This window comes from Myotis daubentonii, chromosome X (assembly GCF_963259705.1).
Source record: "Myotis daubentonii chromosome X, mMyoDau2.1, whole genome shotgun sequence".
NCBI lineage: Eukaryota > Metazoa > Chordata > Mammalia > Chiroptera > Vespertilionidae > Myotis > Myotis daubentonii.
The window spans coordinates 138,032,598-138,049,166 of NC_081861.1; the positions used below are offsets into that span (position 1 = coordinate 138,032,598).

The 16,569-nt window shown below is 58.0% G+C and overlaps 1 protein-coding gene across 1 annotated transcript in view; it reads left to right on the top strand.

Annotated features, from left to right (window-relative positions):
• PUDP (pseudouridine 5'-phosphatase) overlaps window positions 1-6,715 on the top strand; it is a 29,426-nt gene extending 22,711 nt beyond the window's left edge. The window contains exons 3-4 of the mRNA XM_059679052.1: window positions 3,648-3,877; window positions 5,163-6,715. Of these exons, the coding sequence (XP_059535035.1) occupies window positions 3,648-3,877; window positions 5,163-5,339 (407 nt within the window). The 3' untranslated portion in view covers window positions 5,340-6,715. The remainder of the gene's footprint in view (window positions 1-3,647; window positions 3,878-5,162) is intronic.
• The last annotated feature ends 9,854 nt before the right edge of the window (window positions 6,716-16,569 follow it).

A 16,569-nucleotide genomic window follows, 5' to 3' on the forward strand; every position in this document is an offset into this window, starting at 1 on the left:
GGTCCAGGGGTTCATTTTGCCTCCCCCCCCTGCTTCGTCCCCAGCATTGAGCTGGGGGGCGGGGGGTGCATCACCCTTAACCTTCACTTCCTGCCTGTCTGAAGGCACCTTCTGGCCGGGATCCCGGTGGTGGAGGTCCCCTTGACCTCATTGGCAAGGGAGGCAGTCATTGGTGGAGGTCACCTTGACCTCATTGGCGAGGGAGGCAGTCATTGGTGGAGGTCACCTTGACCTCATTGGCATGGAGGCTGCCGGCCGAGAGGGTGTGTTATTAACTCCACGCCGTTCCTCTCTGTGCTTGGAGGGCGAGAGCGATGGCCCATGCAGGCATTTAGGAGAGGAAGTAGGAGGCATGGGTGGCCCGTTGCCAGGGGAACGGTGCCAGGTTATGAGGGGGGCGGGGGGCGTGTCCCTCCTGAGCCAGACGCCAGGGCTGTGTCTGCCTGGGCCGGTGGCCAAGGGTGTGTCTCCAATCACCAGGGAAACAGCCCCTGATTGATATGCAGGGCGTGTCCCTCCTGAGCCCATCACCAGGGAAACAGCCCCTGATTACGATGCAATCCCCGAGGGACCCAGGATAGGGACCGCTCTGGTGGGTCCTCCTCTCACAGGGCACTAATCTCCTGGTAGGGCCCCACCCTGGTGACCTCATCCAACGCTCATCCCCCCCGAAAGGTCCCATGTCCCTTGGTGGCTTCGTCTTTTTCCCACACCTTCCACCCAAGTGTGCTGTTTAAAACCCGATTATTTGTGAATTTCCAAGTCCCTCTCCGTTTCAATTCCGCCGTGACGGGGGCACGCGTGCTGCATGATCTCAGTTCTTTCAACACGCGTTAGAGTCCCTTCCTGCCTGAAGGATTCCGTGCTGCGTCTCGCGGAGGGTCCCACGGGTGCGTGAGGGTGATTTGTATTCTGCTGTTGGGCTCGTCGTCGTACAGATGTCGGCTCCGATCAGCGGCCTGAAGGGGTTTTGAAGTCGGCTCTGCCCTTACGTGTCTCCTGTTTCCTTGTTCTAATCACGACCGACAGAGGAGGCCGAAATCCGTGTCTGTGTGTCTCTCCATCCAGTTTTGACACGTGTGTTGTGACGCTCTGTTGTGTGACGCACGCGTGTGTACACGGCCGTGTCCTGTTGCATGGGCCACTGGTCACTATGAAACGTTCTCTCTGATAACAGTCACTCGTTATCCTGAGGCTCACTCGTCTCTCTTTAATAGGCTGCCCTGGCCCTGGCTGCTGTGGCTCAGTGGATAGAGCGTCGGCCTACGGACGGAAGGGTCCCGGGTTCGATTCCCACCCAGGGCACATGCCCAGGGTGCAGGCACATTCCCAGTAGGGGGCGTGCAGGAGGCAGCCGGCCCATGATTCTCTCTCATCATTGATGTTTCAATCTCTCCCTCTCCCTTCCTCTCTAAAGTCAATAAAATATATTATTAAAAAATAGGCTACCCTGACTGTCCTTCGAGTAGTTGTTAGGTCACATAGAATTCTCAGCCCTTTTATTTATTTTTAAAATATATTTCTACTCATATCAGAAAGGAAGGGAGAGAGAGAGAGATAGAAACATCAATGGTGAGAGAGAATCACGGATCGGCTGCCTCCTGCATGTATTTTTATTCATATCAGAGAGGAAGGGAGAGGGCAAGAGAGAGAGAGAAACATCAATAATAAGAGAGAATCACCGATCGGCTGCCTCCTGCACGCCCCCTACTGGGCGGGTGCCCGTGGCCGGAATCGAACCCGGGACCCTTCCGTCGGCAGGCCGATGCTCTATCCACTGAGCCACACCAGCCAGGACTCAATCCTCTTCTTTTTCAACCCGCGTGTTTACAGTTAAGGTAGGTTTCTTGCAGACGTAGGCAACTGATCGGAGCCGACATCTGTAGGACGACGGTCCCCACAAGAGCAGAATACAAATCACCCTCACGCACCCGTGGGACCCTCCGCGAGACGCGGCCCTGAATCCCTCAGGCAGGAAGGGACTCTAACGCGTGTTAAAAGAACCGAACCGTGCAGCACGCCTGCCCCCGTCACGGCGGCACTGAAACGGACGCCCAGGACGGAGAGGGACTTGGAAATTCACAGAGAATCGGACCTTACACAGCACCCTGGGTGTCAGCGTGGGAAAAAGACGGAGCCACAAAGAGACGGGGGACCGTTCGGGAGGGATGAGCGTTGGATGAGGTCACCAGGGTGAGGCCCGAAGAAGGGGTCCCCTTAGGACCAAGGGGTACCCACCAACGTGCTCGCCACCCTGCCCCCCTGGGGACTGGCCAGGAGGGGCACCCTCTGCCCCACCATCGGGGCTGTCTGCCTGGCGACTGACCCAGCAGGGCCACGCGTGGCCGCGTCCTGTCTGGGGGCTCCTCGGTGGTTGTGTCGTTTCTGCATTTCCGGGTGGCCGCGTCTCTCTCCTGGCCTCTGGACGTGTGTGTCTGCCCCTCTGCGGGCACAGGGAGTCCTGGGCGGACAGTGGACGCACAGTGGACGCTCCGGACTGTGCGCCCGGCCGAGACCCTCTGCGACGTTCTCTCCAAGGCCTGTCCTGCTGTCCAGGCTGGAGCTGAGGTCCGCCCGTCCTCTGCACCGGGGGTGGGGAACCCTCCCTGCCCAGGCCGTGGGGACGTGTATAACTCATTCGGGGCCGCACAGAATCACCCGCTTAAACCTCCGCCTGCTCTGCAGGGCCGGGCGTTCAATGCACTCACCCCGCAGGCCTCCGCGGGGGCCAGGCCCAGTGGTTTCCTGGTCCTCCCCCCGCCCGCGGGCCGGACGCGCCCCACCCCGGCCCCGGCTGCTCACAGGAGGGCCCCTCCCAGCGCCAGCCCTCCCAGCGGCGGGCGGCCGCATCTCAGGGGCTGGTGTGCGGAATGGTGACCGCAGGCTGTGCTGTGGCCATGGGGGAAGCAGGGCCCGCCTGCCGCAGGGATAAAGCAGGAGTGGTTTTGGGATCAGCACCTTTTGGGGGGGGGGGGCCTGGCCCCTAGGGAGGATCGAGACGTCATGCTGTCCTAGGCGGCCTTGATGAGGCCTGGGGGGCCTCCCTGAGCCTGTCCCTCCTTCCCCTTGGTCCCCCCTGAGCCTGTCCCTCCTCCCCCCTGGTCCCCCCTGAGCCTGTCCCTCCTCCCCCCTGAGCCTGTCCCTCCTCCCCCCTGGTCCCCCCTGAGCCTGTCCCTCCTCCCCCCTGAGCCTGTCCCTCCTCCCCCCTGGTCCCCCCTGAGCCTGTCCCTCCTCCCCCCTGGTCCCCCCTGAGCCTGTCCCTCCTCCCCCCTGAGCCTGTCCCTCCTCCCCCCTGGTCCCCCCTGAGCCTGTCCCTCCTCCCCCCTGGTCCCCCCTGAGCCTGTCCCTCCTCCCCCCTGGTCCTCACGGAGCCTGTCCCTCCTCCCCCCTGAGCCTGTCCCTCCTCCCCCCTGAGCCTGTCCCTCCTCCCCCCTGGTCCCCCCTGAGCCTGTCCCTCCTCCCCCCTGAGCCTGTCCCTCCTCCCCCCTGGTCCTCCCTGAGCCTGTCCCTCCTCCCCCCTGGTCCTCCCTGAGCCTGTCCCTCCTCCCCCCTGAGCCTGTCCCTCCTCCCCCCTGGTCCTCACGGAGCCTGTCCCTCCCCCTCCCCCCCCCTCCCCCCCGGTTCTCACGGAGCCCGTCCCTCCCCAGGGGTGGAGCGGCTGGTCCGCCACCTGCGCCAGCACGGGGTGCCCATGGCCGTGGCCACCAGCTCAGGGTCGGTGTCCTTCGAGATGAAGACCCGCGGGCACCGCGCCTTCTTCGGCCTCTTCGACCACATCGTGCTGGGCGACGACCCCGCCGTGCGGAGCGGCAAGCCGGACCCCGACATCTTCCTCGCCTGCGCCGGCCGGTTCTCGCCCCCGGCGCCCCCGGAACAGGTGCGCGCGGGGGGACTGGGGGGGGGGCCGGGGGGAGGCCACGGCCACCTGGCTCTCCGACCAGCCCTGCCCGCTCCATCCCCAGGAGTCGCCCTGCACCCCTGGGGGTGCCCCCGAACCCTGCCCCTCCACTCCCTGGACAGGTCCTCTTCCAGGATAGAGCCCTCCAGCCCCAGCTCATGACACTCATCTGTCCTGGAGGCGAATTCAGACTGCCTTCCCTCAGCTGGGGGTGCATTGAGGCCTGGGGGTGGACTCGGGTGGCCTTAGGCTCAGCTGGGGGTGCATTGAGGCCTGGGGGTGGACTCAGATGGCCTTAGGCTCAGCTGGGGAGAGGGGGTGCATTGAGGCCTGGGGGTGAACTCACATGGCCTTAGGCTCAGCTGGGGAGAGGGGGTGCATTGAGGCCCTGGGGGTGGACTCCCATGGCCTTAGGCTCAGCTGGGGGTGCATTGAGGCCTGGGGGTGGATTCAGGTGGCCTCAGGCTCAGCTGGGGAGAGGGGGTGCATTGAGGCCTGGGGGTGGACTCGGGTGGCCTCAGGCTCAGCTGGGGAGAGGGGGTGCATTGAGGCCTGGGGGTGGACTCACATGGCCTTAGGCTCAGCTGGGGAGAGGGGGTGCATTGAGGCCCTGGGGGTGGACTCCCATGGCCTTAGGCTCAGCTGGGGGTGCATTGAGGCCTGGGGGTGGATTCAGGTGGCCTTACCTTCAGCTGGTGTTGGGGGGGTGGGGGTGGTGCATTGAGGCCTGCAGACCAAAGGGTCCCGGGTTCGATTCCGGTCAAGGGCATGTGCCTCGGTTGCAGGCTCCTCCCCGGCCCAGGCCCTGGTCGAGGCGTGTGCAGGAGGCGACCCATTGATGTGTTTCTCTCACATCGATGTTTCTCTCCGTCTCTCCCTCTCTCTTCCACTCTCTCTAAAAACCAATGGGAAAATATCCTAGGTGAGGATTAACGAAATGTGTGTGTGTGTGTGTGTGTGTGTGTGTGTGTGTATTTAAAGTAAATAATAAAATAAAACATGACCAGCTCCGAAGTTACTGAAAAGCATGTTTCCACCTACAATGACCTCTCCTGCTCTAGATATTCCATTATTGATTGAACAGAGTTTTAAGATTCCAATCAGATAAAGTCCGGCCCTGGCTGGTGTGGCTCAGTGGGTAGAGCATCGGCCTGCGGACTGAAGGGTCCCGGGTTCGATTCCGGTCAAGGGCACGTGCCCGGGTTGCGGGCTGATCCCCAGTAGGGGGCACACCCGTCTCAACCCCGTCTCTCCCCACCTGCAGTGCCTGGTGTTCGAAGACGCCCCCAACGGGGTGGAGGCGGCCCTGGCGGCCGGGATGCAGGTGGTGATGGTCCCGGACGGAAACCTGCGGCAAGAGCTGACCACGAAGGCCACGGTGGTGCTGGCCTCCCTGCAGGACTTCCAGCCCCAACTCTTCGGGCTGCCGGCCTTCCCGTGACGCTGCCCCGCCCGGCCCCCACCCTGTGAGGCCCCCACCGGCACCGGCAGGGGCATCCCCCACATGCCCGGGGTCACCCACCCAGCCTCAGGCCTCCCGCCCCTTCCCTAAATGCTGGCCGGCCAGCCCGGCCCGTGTGGCTCAGTGGGTGAGCATCGACCTAGGAACCAGGAGGTCAGGGTTCGATTCCCGGTCAGGGCACAGGCCCGGGTTGCGGGCTCCATCCCCAGTGGGGAGTGAGCAGGAGGCAGCCGGTCCATGATTCTCTCTCCCTCTCCCTTCCTCTCTGAAATCAATAAAAATACATTTTAAAAGTATATAAAATAAAAAAAATAAATGTTAGCCAACCGCAACTTCTCAATGGATAGATTCAAACCAGAGGCAGCCCAGAGCAGAGATCAGAACCGGCCCACACGGCCACGTGAATGACCTGGGAACGCTTGCATCCGAACAGCCGTGTGCTTATCATGTGCACGGAATGTACACGCTTGTACATCCATGTACATGCTTGGTGGGAATACATGCGTGTATGCACGTGTGTGTCTGTATACATTCCTGTGCATGTGCAATCCATCCCCGAGATGAACAAAGTTATCCCTGTGTGTATTTCTTCCTGCCCCCTGCCCGGCACCCGTGAAATGCGGACACGTACACGTATGTGCCTTCCTGTGCACCTGCGCGTGCCCGTATTTATGTCCGTTCTGTGCTCCGTCACCAGTGGCTGCCGACAGCAGCGCGGTGGCCCTTCTGTGGGTTTGGCAAGCCGCGCGGGAAACCGTGTCACAGCTGAGCCTTAGGAATTCCACCTGCTCATTAGCACACGCTGACACGCCAACTACCGGGACATAGCATGTTTTGCATAGCGTGTCCAATGGGGCAGGCATGCTCTCTACCTCCAACAGTTGTTTTTTTGTATTTTTTTTTTTTTGGTGTGATCTTTTGTTGTTGTTTTTTACGGAGCTACTAAACCCACGACGGCCAGCGTTCACGTGGAGATATTTTGTTATAGAAAAAAAAAAAATGGGGAAGATGCGATCAGAGGGTGTCCCCGCCGCCTGCCCCCTTCCCTGTGGTCCCCGCCGCTGTCACGGAGCTAACTCGCTACGCTGTCGATCGCGGGAAACCCGTAGCCGCGTCCAGAGGGTCCGGGGGGATGCCGTCTGGCCAGGGTGGACTCAGTTTAGCATGTTCATGTCTATTCTTCACGTTCTCTTTTGACTGATGGCCGCTTGTAACTTCCTACGGGTTTCCTCGCCGGTGAATTTACTTGAATAAAACTTTTCGCACCCGCTGACGTGACGTTTGTATGAAAGGATGATTTTACCTTTTCTTTTAAAAACACAAACAAATAAAATTGTCCTCTAAGAAATGTAAAACTTAAGTGTGGCTAATTGAGAGTTTTTCTTAACCCAATCACACTAATTGTACAATGTTGTGTGTACATAACACACATACACATATATACACACACACACACATATACGTATATACACACATGTACACACACACATATACTAGAGGCCCGGTGCACGAATTCATGCATAGGATATATGACTAGTTGCCTTAGTTTCGTAGCTCATTGAACCTGGGCCTACCGCCTGCTGACCACAGCCCGCCTGGCTCACCCAGGGGCATGCACCCTGCAGAGGATGTCGGGGGGTGGGGGGGGGGGGCTAGAAATGAGGGTCACACAGGCCTGTGTTATCTGCACAGAGCATATCTATGCAGATATCACATCCATGCCCTATCTCTCTCTGTATATCTATGTCATATCTCTGGTCTCTTATCTGCATCCACCTCTATCTCCTTCGGAACGTTGCTGTCTAAACAGCTCAGGGAAAATCGAGTGTGGCTCTCCCATCTGTGCGATCCGATGGTTTTGGATTAAGGGGAAAATTACCATGGCTGCACGCCATGTCTCCCGTGGGAAGCGTTACCAATCTGCAGCAGGCATGTGCCCAGTTCTCCAGCCTCACGCCTGGTGCGTTTGCATAGCGTGTCCCCATATAACACAGAATGTGGCTTCGGATGCTCGTACGCTGGTCGGCACCCTGTGCTGTGCCTGTGTGTGTGTGTGTGTGTGTGCGTGTGCACGCGTGTGTTAGACATTCTCTCTCTCACACACATACACACACACACACACACACACACACACATACACTTCTATCTTTACAAATGCTCTTTTCCCCAGACTGGATAACACTTTTAAAAATATATATATTTTTATTAGAGGCCCGGTGCACAAATTCGTGCACCAGTGGGGTCCCTTGGCCTGGCCCTCAGGATCGGGCCGAAACCAGCTCTCTGACATCCCCCAAGGGGTCCCAGATTGCGAGGGCGCAGGCCAGGCCGAGGGACCCCACTGGTGCACGATCGGGTCCAGGGAGGAACACAGGAGGTTGGCCAGCCTGGGAGGGACAACGGGAGGGCTCCAGGGCATGTCCGGCCCGTCTCGCTCAGTCCCAGTCGGCCAGACCCCAGCAGCAAGCTCACCTACTGGTTGGCGCATCTGCCCCCTGATGGTCAGTGCACGTCATAGCGACAGGTCAACCCATTGACTGTCGGTGCACGTTATAGTGAGCGGTTGAGTGGCCTTAACAGATCATTAGCATATTATGCTTTGATCGGTTGAATGGCCAACCGGACACTTAGCATATTAGGCTTTTATTATATAGGATTGACTGCAGAGAGGAAGGGAGAGGGAGAAAGAGAGAGAGAAACATCCATGATGAGAGAGAATCATGGATCGGCCGCCTCCTGCACGCTCCCTACTGGGGATGGAGCTCACAACCCGGGCACGTGCCCTTGACCTGGAATCCAACCGTGACCTCCTGGTGCGTAGGTCGACGCTCAACCACTGAGCCACGCCGGCCGGGCTGGGTAACAACACTCTTAAGAGAAAAGAATGGGTTCAAGACCAAGAGCAGGGATTTCGTTTAGGATGGATTAGGACCTGGGCCCCTTCTATGGGCTGACGTCTCCATCCAGAGAAAAACCACTTGTCTGGAGGCATCAACAAGGAAGCCCCATGTATGTTCAGTGGGAATTCCTACCATCCGCCCCCTTCGACACTGGCGGGATCGCCACGCACCTGCCCACCTCCGCTGCCCTCTCCTCCCCGCGGGTCCCTGCAGCCTGGTCGCCATGCAAAGGGCAAGATCACCTCCCTTCCGAACCCGTCCCCACCCCCTGGGCCCTCTCACTGGGTCAGCTCCGGGCCCTCCCCCCCCCCCCCCGGTGGGCCCCGCAGACACCACGACACCCAGGCCTCCCTCTGGGCCCCGCAGACACCACGACACCCAGGCCTCCCTCTGGGCCCCGCAGACACCACGACACCCAGGCCTCCCTCTGGGCCCCGCAGACACCAGGACACCCAGGCCTCCCTTTGATTCCCGTGCAGCTCCGAGCAGAGCTCTGTGCCGTGTTCCGGAGGGAAGTGGATCGCGTGGACACAGAGAGCCAGGGAGCATGTGTGTCCAGAGGCGGGAGATAGCGAGCGGAGAAGGGAAGGACTTGTCAGCGTCTGAGATAAGATCGGGGGGGAGCCCGCTCATAGCATTGATGGAGCGCCTGCCTGCCAGGGGCTGCCGGCTTTCTCTCCCCTAATCACAGAAGCTGGCGTCAAACCATTACTCAGACCTGGCCGGAGGGCGGGTGTGGGAGAGAGGGGAGTCAGAGGGGGGAGGCATCCATTATCCCTCTGTCCAGCAAAGGAGAGGCGATAAGAGTTAGTCTAAGTGGTTTCACCCACAGGGACAGAGAGGAATGGGCCGCGGCCTCGGCGAGAGAGGAGGAACGCTTAACATGAATAAATGCATCTTTAGCCCTTGCCAGTGTGGCTCAGTGGCTAGAGCGTCGGCCTGGGGACCGAAGGGTCCCGGGTTCAATTCCCGGTCAAGGGCACGGACCTGGGTTGCAGGCTCCTCCCCGGCCCGGGGCCCTGGTCGGGGCGCGTGCAGGAGGCAACCCATCGATGTGTCTCTCACACATGAATGTTTCTCTTGGTGTCTCCCCCTCCCCTCCTCTCTCTCTGAAAATCAATGCAAAAATATTCTCGGGTGAGGATTAACTGAATGAATGAATGCATGAATGAATGAATGCATGAATGGATGAATGAATGCTTGAATGAATATATGAATGCATGAAAGAAAGAAAGAATGAATGAATGAATGAATGAATGAATGAATGAATGAATGCATCTATAGGGCCACGTTGCTAACCTGACCAGCTCAGGGAAGGCCTTGCAAACTCAGAGACCTGAAGTCAGCACAGAGGATGGGCTGACATGAAAACGATTTAATTAAAAAGCAGTTTACAGCCCTGGCCGGTTTGGTTCACTGGTCGGCCTGCGGACTGAAGGGTCCCGGGTTCGATTCCAGTCAAGGGCACGTACCTTGGTTGCAGGCACGTTCCCGGTAGGGGGTGTGCAGGAGGCAGCTGATCGATGCTTCTCTCTCATCGATGTTTCTAACTCTCTATTCCTCTCCCTTCCTCTCTGTAAAAAAAATCAATAAAATATATATATTTTTAAAAAATCAAAAGCAGTTTACACCATAGGAGTGGGTGGTCACATCCTAGGCCGGTATCTTCCCTAACAAACACCATCTTGGATCTTTCCTGAGCCCGCTGTGTTTTTTTGCATCTGAGATGACAGAACCTGTGGATCAAATATTGGGGTGACCTGTCACTTCCCTTCTTCCGGACCCCTCGAGGCACAGCCCACGCGTCAGGGCGGACACCCCCAAATCCCCTCATTGCTATTGTCATCATCGTGTTCATTGCTGACTGCCAAAGGTCCGGCACCCACCTGTGTAAATGAATCACGTGTCCATCATTTCACTTTTCATCCAATCCCAGGGGTCTCCCCGCTTGGCTTTCTCCCGCCTCCCTGACCCATCCCCGATGGATCCATCCCCTAGGAACCCACGTATGTCCGCGTCTTTGATTGTCATGTATAAAGTAAGGTTTAAAAAAAAATCGCCAATCTCCAACCCTTGAGGTTCTGCTTCCCTGCCGTTGTCGACGGTTTGGCGCCAATAAACTCACAGAAGTTCTTACAGGTTTGAATGTGTCTTACGTCCACCCTCCCACGTGTGTATTTGTCCGCGTGAGTTATACGGTCTCTCCCCCTCTCTCTCTCTCTCTCTTTCTCTCTCTCTCTCCCCTGTTCCCCAGTATTTGAAACTGAAATATCGATGGTGCGATATTTCACTTCCCAAACACACAGGTCCTGCATGAAAAGGCTTGTGTGGCCTGGCCGGAGGGGCTCCAGGGTTGAGCTTCGACCTGCGAACCAGGAGGTCCCGGGTTCGATTCCTGGTCCAGGGCACCTCCCCGGGTTGCAGGCTCGATCCCTAGTGTGGGGCGTGCAGGAGGCAGCCGATGCATGATTCTCTCTCATCATGGATGTTTCTCTCTCTCTCTCTCTCTCTCCTTTCCTCTCTGAAATCAATCTATATATATGAAAAGCCAGCAGCCGGAACACCCCAGTCGCTGTGAGGCCCACTGCTGCTAGCGAACTGGCCCCATCGGGGGGTGAAGCCGGCGGTCAATCTCCCTGGCCACTCCCCCTGGCTGGCCCTGTCCCTGATCACCCCCCTACCCCAATAGGGAGTGGGCTGGCCAACCTCCTGTAACCCATCCCCCTGGCCAGCCCCACCCCCAATGGGCCCCCCGACTCCAGTCAGGGTCAGGGCCAGCTGGCCAACCACCCATGGCCCCTCCCCCAGGCTGCTGGCCCCCAATCACCCCCCCAGTTGGGAGCGGGGCCCACTGGCCAATCGCCCACGGCCCCTCCCCCCAGTGACCCCGGCCCTGATCGGACAGATGGGCCCAGTCAGGGCCGATGGCTGGCCAACCTCCCCCCCATCTCCTCCTCCCTACAGGCCTGGCCTTGATCTGCCGATCGGGGCCGGGCCCACCGGACCCCACCCATGCACGAATTCATGCACCGCGCCTCTAGTGCAAATATATTGAAGAAAAAGGGGAAAAAAAAGAGACAGTGGCCTTTGGCTGGCCCTGGGCTTTCCAGGAATAAGATGGGCGTTCATGACGGACGGAGACGCCACAATCCCTTTAGGCCGGGCGGTTCCGTGACCTTCGTGTAATCCAGGACGGGGATTAGAGGGCTGATTTCTCATCCCTCTGCCAAGTCGCCGCCACCCTGGCACCGGGGGATTGGCACGGCGATGCCTGTCTCCCCGCCAAGGACTCCCGCCTTCGAGGGCGCCAGGAGGCACCCTGCGGGGAAACCGGGCCAGCACTCGCCCTGCTCCCGGGGCTGCATCGGCTGCAATGGACGGGGTTGGGGGGGGCGGAGCTTGCCAAGGACACGGTGACCTTCACGGCCCAGGGCTTGGACCCCGGCTCGTCCCATGTGTCTAACAACGGAGACCGGCCCAGTCACACGTGTCCTGCACCCTCGTCCTTTACACGAATTCCGTCGCCTCGCCCTCACGGTAACACGGTGGGGAAACCCAGGCACGCTGAAGTGACGGCGCTGGGATTTTTTAAAAAATATATATGGTTTTTATTGATTTTTTTTACAGAGAGGAGGGGAGAAGGATAGAGAGTTAGAAACATCGATGAGAGAGAAACATCGATCAGCTGCCTCCTGCACCCCCCCCCCCACTGGGGATGTGCCCGCAACCAAGGTCCATGCCCTTGATCGGAATCGAACCCGGGACCCTTCAGTCCCCAGGCCGACGCGCTATCCACTGAGCCACACTGGATAGGGCAGCGCTGGGATTTTTTTTAAAAAATATGTTTTTATTGATTTGAGAGAGAGAAGACGGGAGAGGGAGGGAGAGAGAGAGAGAGAGAGAGAGAGAGAGAGAATCACGGATCGGCTGCCTCCTGCACACCTCCAACTGGGGATCGAGCCCACAACCCGGGCACGTACCCTTGACCGGGAATCAGACTGTGACCTCCTGGTTTATGGGTTGACCCTCAACCACTGAGCCACACCGGCCTGGCCTTCCAGCCAGTTGCTGACGGACGGACGGACGGACGGACAGAGGGGCCCCTGCGCTTGGTGTTAGCAGAGAGGGCAGCCTGGGGGATGGCTCTCTCTAACGTTGCCATGGACACGCTTGTGCTCTGTGATGTCACAGGAGGGGGCCCGAGCCAGGAGCTGGGTGTGGTGAGGAGGCCGGAGAGCGGGGTTCCAGCCGGGAGACCGGGGCGCATCCTGGGAGGTTCCTCGCACAGGGACCGCGTAACCAGGCCTAGAACCCGCCTTCTCCCCGCGGCGTGGCCCGCGGACAGGCCAGCGCTGCTCCGCAGGCGGGAAAGGGCACATTCAGTTCGAGGGGGAATCGTTGTGGGTGCAGCAATCAGGGAGGGCTTCCTGGAGGAGGTGGCCTTCAGCGAGGCTGGGAGAATAAGTGGTATTGGGGGGGGGGGCACTTGGAGAATGAGGGCTGCGGAGTGAAGGCGGGAGGCACTGATGTTTAGGGAACGCTTCTGCTGCAGGCCTCATTCTTCCCTTTTCTTTCAATGTGTTTTTATTGAATTTTAAAGAGAGCAGCAGAGCCCTAACCGGTGTGGCTCAGTGGATAGCGCGTCGGCCTGCGGACTGAAGGGTCCCGGGTTCGATTCCGGTCAAGGACATGTACCTTGGTTGCGGGCACATCCCCAGTAGGGGGCGTGCAGGAGGCAGCTGATCGATGTTTCTAACTCTCTATCCCTCTCCCTTCCTCTCTGTAAAAAATCAATAAAAAATATTTTTTAAGAAAGAGAGAGAGAAACATCCATGATGAGAGAGGAGCATTATTCCTCGGCCGCCTCCTGCACGCCCCCGACTGGGGGATCAAGCTCACAACCCGGGCACGTGCCCTGCCCGGGAATCGAACCCTGGCCTCTTGGTTCATGGGTTGATGCCCAACCACTGAGCCACACCGGCCGGGCCAGCGCCCAGTTCTCCCCCAGGGGGGCGAGTCGCTGTACGAGGGTGGCAGGACTCACACTGGAAACGTTTGTGGGTGATCACAGGCCTCCAGCCGAAGAACTGGGGTTCCTTCGTTTGAAGAAAACGGCCCGTTAACATTTAATTTAGAATGCTCCCCTGAAACGCAATTAGGAAGCGTCTATGAAATATTTATTACGTTCCCCGCATTCCTCGGAGACAGGCAGGCATCGTCTGGCTTCCCTCCCTCGCAGGCCAGCCACACACAGCCTCAGGGTTGAAACGGGAGACTTGGACGCGGAAGGGATGTTGAAGAAAAAAAATAATAATATTTTTTTTTCTGGGAGAAAACAGCAAACCTGAAATGAAATGAGATGTAAATCGAAAGCGGGGAAAAGAAACCCAATAAAAATAAGAAATGAGCACTCATACACCTTGAGGCATTTTGAGAACCGAGACCTTTTTTTAATTTTTATGTTTTTTAAATATATTTATTTAAAAAATAATGTATGTATTGATTTCAGACAGAGGGAGGGAGAGGGAGAGAGAGAGAGAGAGGGAGAGAAACGTTCAAATGATTTGCCTGGCCGGCGTGGCTCAGTGGTAGAGCGTCAACCTAGGAACCAGGAGGTCAGGGTTCGATTCCCGTTCTGTGTGCCGATAAAACTTTATTGACGGAACCAAACAGAGGGCCGGGTGTGCCCGAGGGCTGCAGCTTGCGGAGCTGTGGGCTAACTCATTCCTCAAGTCACGTCGGGGACGCAGCTACGAGGACCTTTTGTTATGCAGGGCAGGAGAGGGTCAAGGTCAGGGCTCCCAGATTCCCGGGCCCCAGCCTGGCTTTTATTTCCGGACTAGAGGCCTGGTGCACAAAATCTGTGCATGGGGCGGGGGGGGGAGGGGTGGCCCTCAGCCTGGCCTGCACCATCTAGCAATCTGGGACCCCTCAGGGGATGTCTGACTGCCGGTTTAGGCCAGCAGGAATTGGGCCTAAACCTGCAGTCGGACATCCCTCTCGCAATCTGGGAATGCTGGCGCCTAACCATTTGCCTGCCTGATCACTCTCTAACAGCTCCCCTTCCTGCCTGATTGCCCCCTAACAGCTCCCCTGCCTGTCTGATCGCCCCTAACCACTCTGCCTGCCTGCCTGATTGCCCCTAACTGCTCCCCTGCCTGCCTGATTGCCCCCTAACAGCTCCCCTGCCTGTCTGATCGCCCCTAACCACTCTGCCTGCCTGGTCACCCCTAACCACTCTGCCTGCCTGATCACCCCTAACCACTCTGCCGGCCTGATCGCCCCCTAACAGCTCCCCTGCCTGCCTGATCGCCCCTAACCACTCACCTGCCTGCCTGATCGCCTCTAACCGCTCGCCTGCCTGCCTGATCGCCCCTAACCATCTCTGCCTTGGCCCCAGCCACCACGGCTTCATCCAGAAGGACGCTGGGAATGACGTCCGGAAGGTCGTCCGGCTGTCCGGTCTAATTAGCATATTACGCTTTTATTATTATGGATTCCTGGGCACTCGCCACGCAGGGAGCCGTGGGCCCGTGTCCAAGACGCCAGGTTAGACGGGACCGGACGCAAATCTCCCGTCTAGTTTTGAAGTCACACGGACGGGATCCCAGGTCCCTTCTGTGGCGTGTCCCCTCCACGGAGCACGCACAGATGTCCTGACGGACTGAGAAATTCGCCTTAAAATGCACGCCCGTGTCCTCCCCGCCTGCGGCTCTTCTCACACCTCGAAGGAAACCGCTCACAGGGATTTGCACAATTCCCCACCCCACCCCCCAGCCCCCCAAACGTTGCCTCGATGTTGGACAAGGGTAAAAATCTCTCGTCCTCATGGCAAAGGAATTGGGTGTCCTCCACCTCCCGAAACGTTAAAAACATTTCACCCGGCGTCTTAAAACGACGGACGGAACCCGGTTATAGAATGGGCCGCCCCTTTGCGTCAGTCAGAACCCGCGAGTTGAGCCGGAGTTTGCAAGAAGATAACGTCTCACCGTCCTCATAATTGGTTGGCTTTATTTCATTTTATCTTTTTCGTGACGAGCCGGTTTCCGGGACAGAATGCATTTCTCGGGGATTTGAAAGTCAAATGTGACATTTGCATAAAGGTTTCCCGGTCACCTCTCGGCACCTCTGCGCTTTGGTGGGGTTGGGCCTGCAAAAAAAAAAAAAAAAAATTCTTTTTTTAAGTTCCTTGCTTCTCAACCTTGGCTGCACCTGAGAATCACCTGGGAATCTTTTTACAATCCTGATTTCTGGGCCTCATCCTCCGGAAAATTCTGTTTCTTCGTTAAGGGGGTGGGGCCACAACATGAGGCCTGGCCCACATGGTTCCGTGGCTGAGCATCAACCTATGAACCAGGAGGTCCCAGTTCGAGTCCCGGTTCGATTCCCGGTCTGGGCACATGCCTGGGTTGTGGACTCCATCCCCAGTAGGGGGTGTGCAGGAGGCAGCCGATCCCTGATTCTCTCTCATCATGGATGTTTCTCTCCCTCTCCCTCTCCCTTCCTTTCTGAAATCAATCCTATATAATAAAAACCTAAAATGCAAATCGAACAAACGACGGAACAACCAGTCGCTATGACGCACACTGACCACCGGGGGCAGATGCTCTGACCAGTAGGTTAGCTTGTTGCTGGGATCTGGCAGATCAAGACTGAGTGAGATGGGACAGGCACACCCTGGAGCCCTCCCTCGGTCCCTCCCCGGCCCCCAGATCCTGCACCAGTGGGGTCCCTCGGCCTGGCCTGTGCCCTCTTGCAATCGGGGGCTGGGGAGGGACGCTGGAGGTTGGTCAACCAGGGAGGGGCCACGGGAGGGCTCCAGGGCGTGTCTGGCCCATCTCAGTTTGGATCTGCCAGACCCCAGTAGCAAGCTAACCTACCAGTCGGAATGTCTGCCGCCCTGGTGGTCAGTGCATGTCACAGCGAGCGGTTGAGCGGCCTTAGCATGTCATTAGCATATTACGCTTTGATTGGTTGAACGGCCGACCGGACACTTAGCATATTAGGCTTTTATTACATAGGATGGGATGACAGGTGTGTTATAAACCAAGCACACTGCGACCTGCTTACCACGCGCCCTTCCCTGGTTCCGGTGAGCAGAAGGACCCTGGCCATGCCTTGCCCACTTCACCTTGAAAGCTGGCCTGACGGAAAATCGCATTTGATGTCTTATCGTGTACAGCGTTGGTAACAGGAAATGGAGTTTGCTCATGTAAGCTCTACACGGCCCACTGAGCCCGGGATCACTGACACAGAACTGACCACAGTGGACTCTCCAACGACTGAGAAAATCCGGACATCCGGACGAG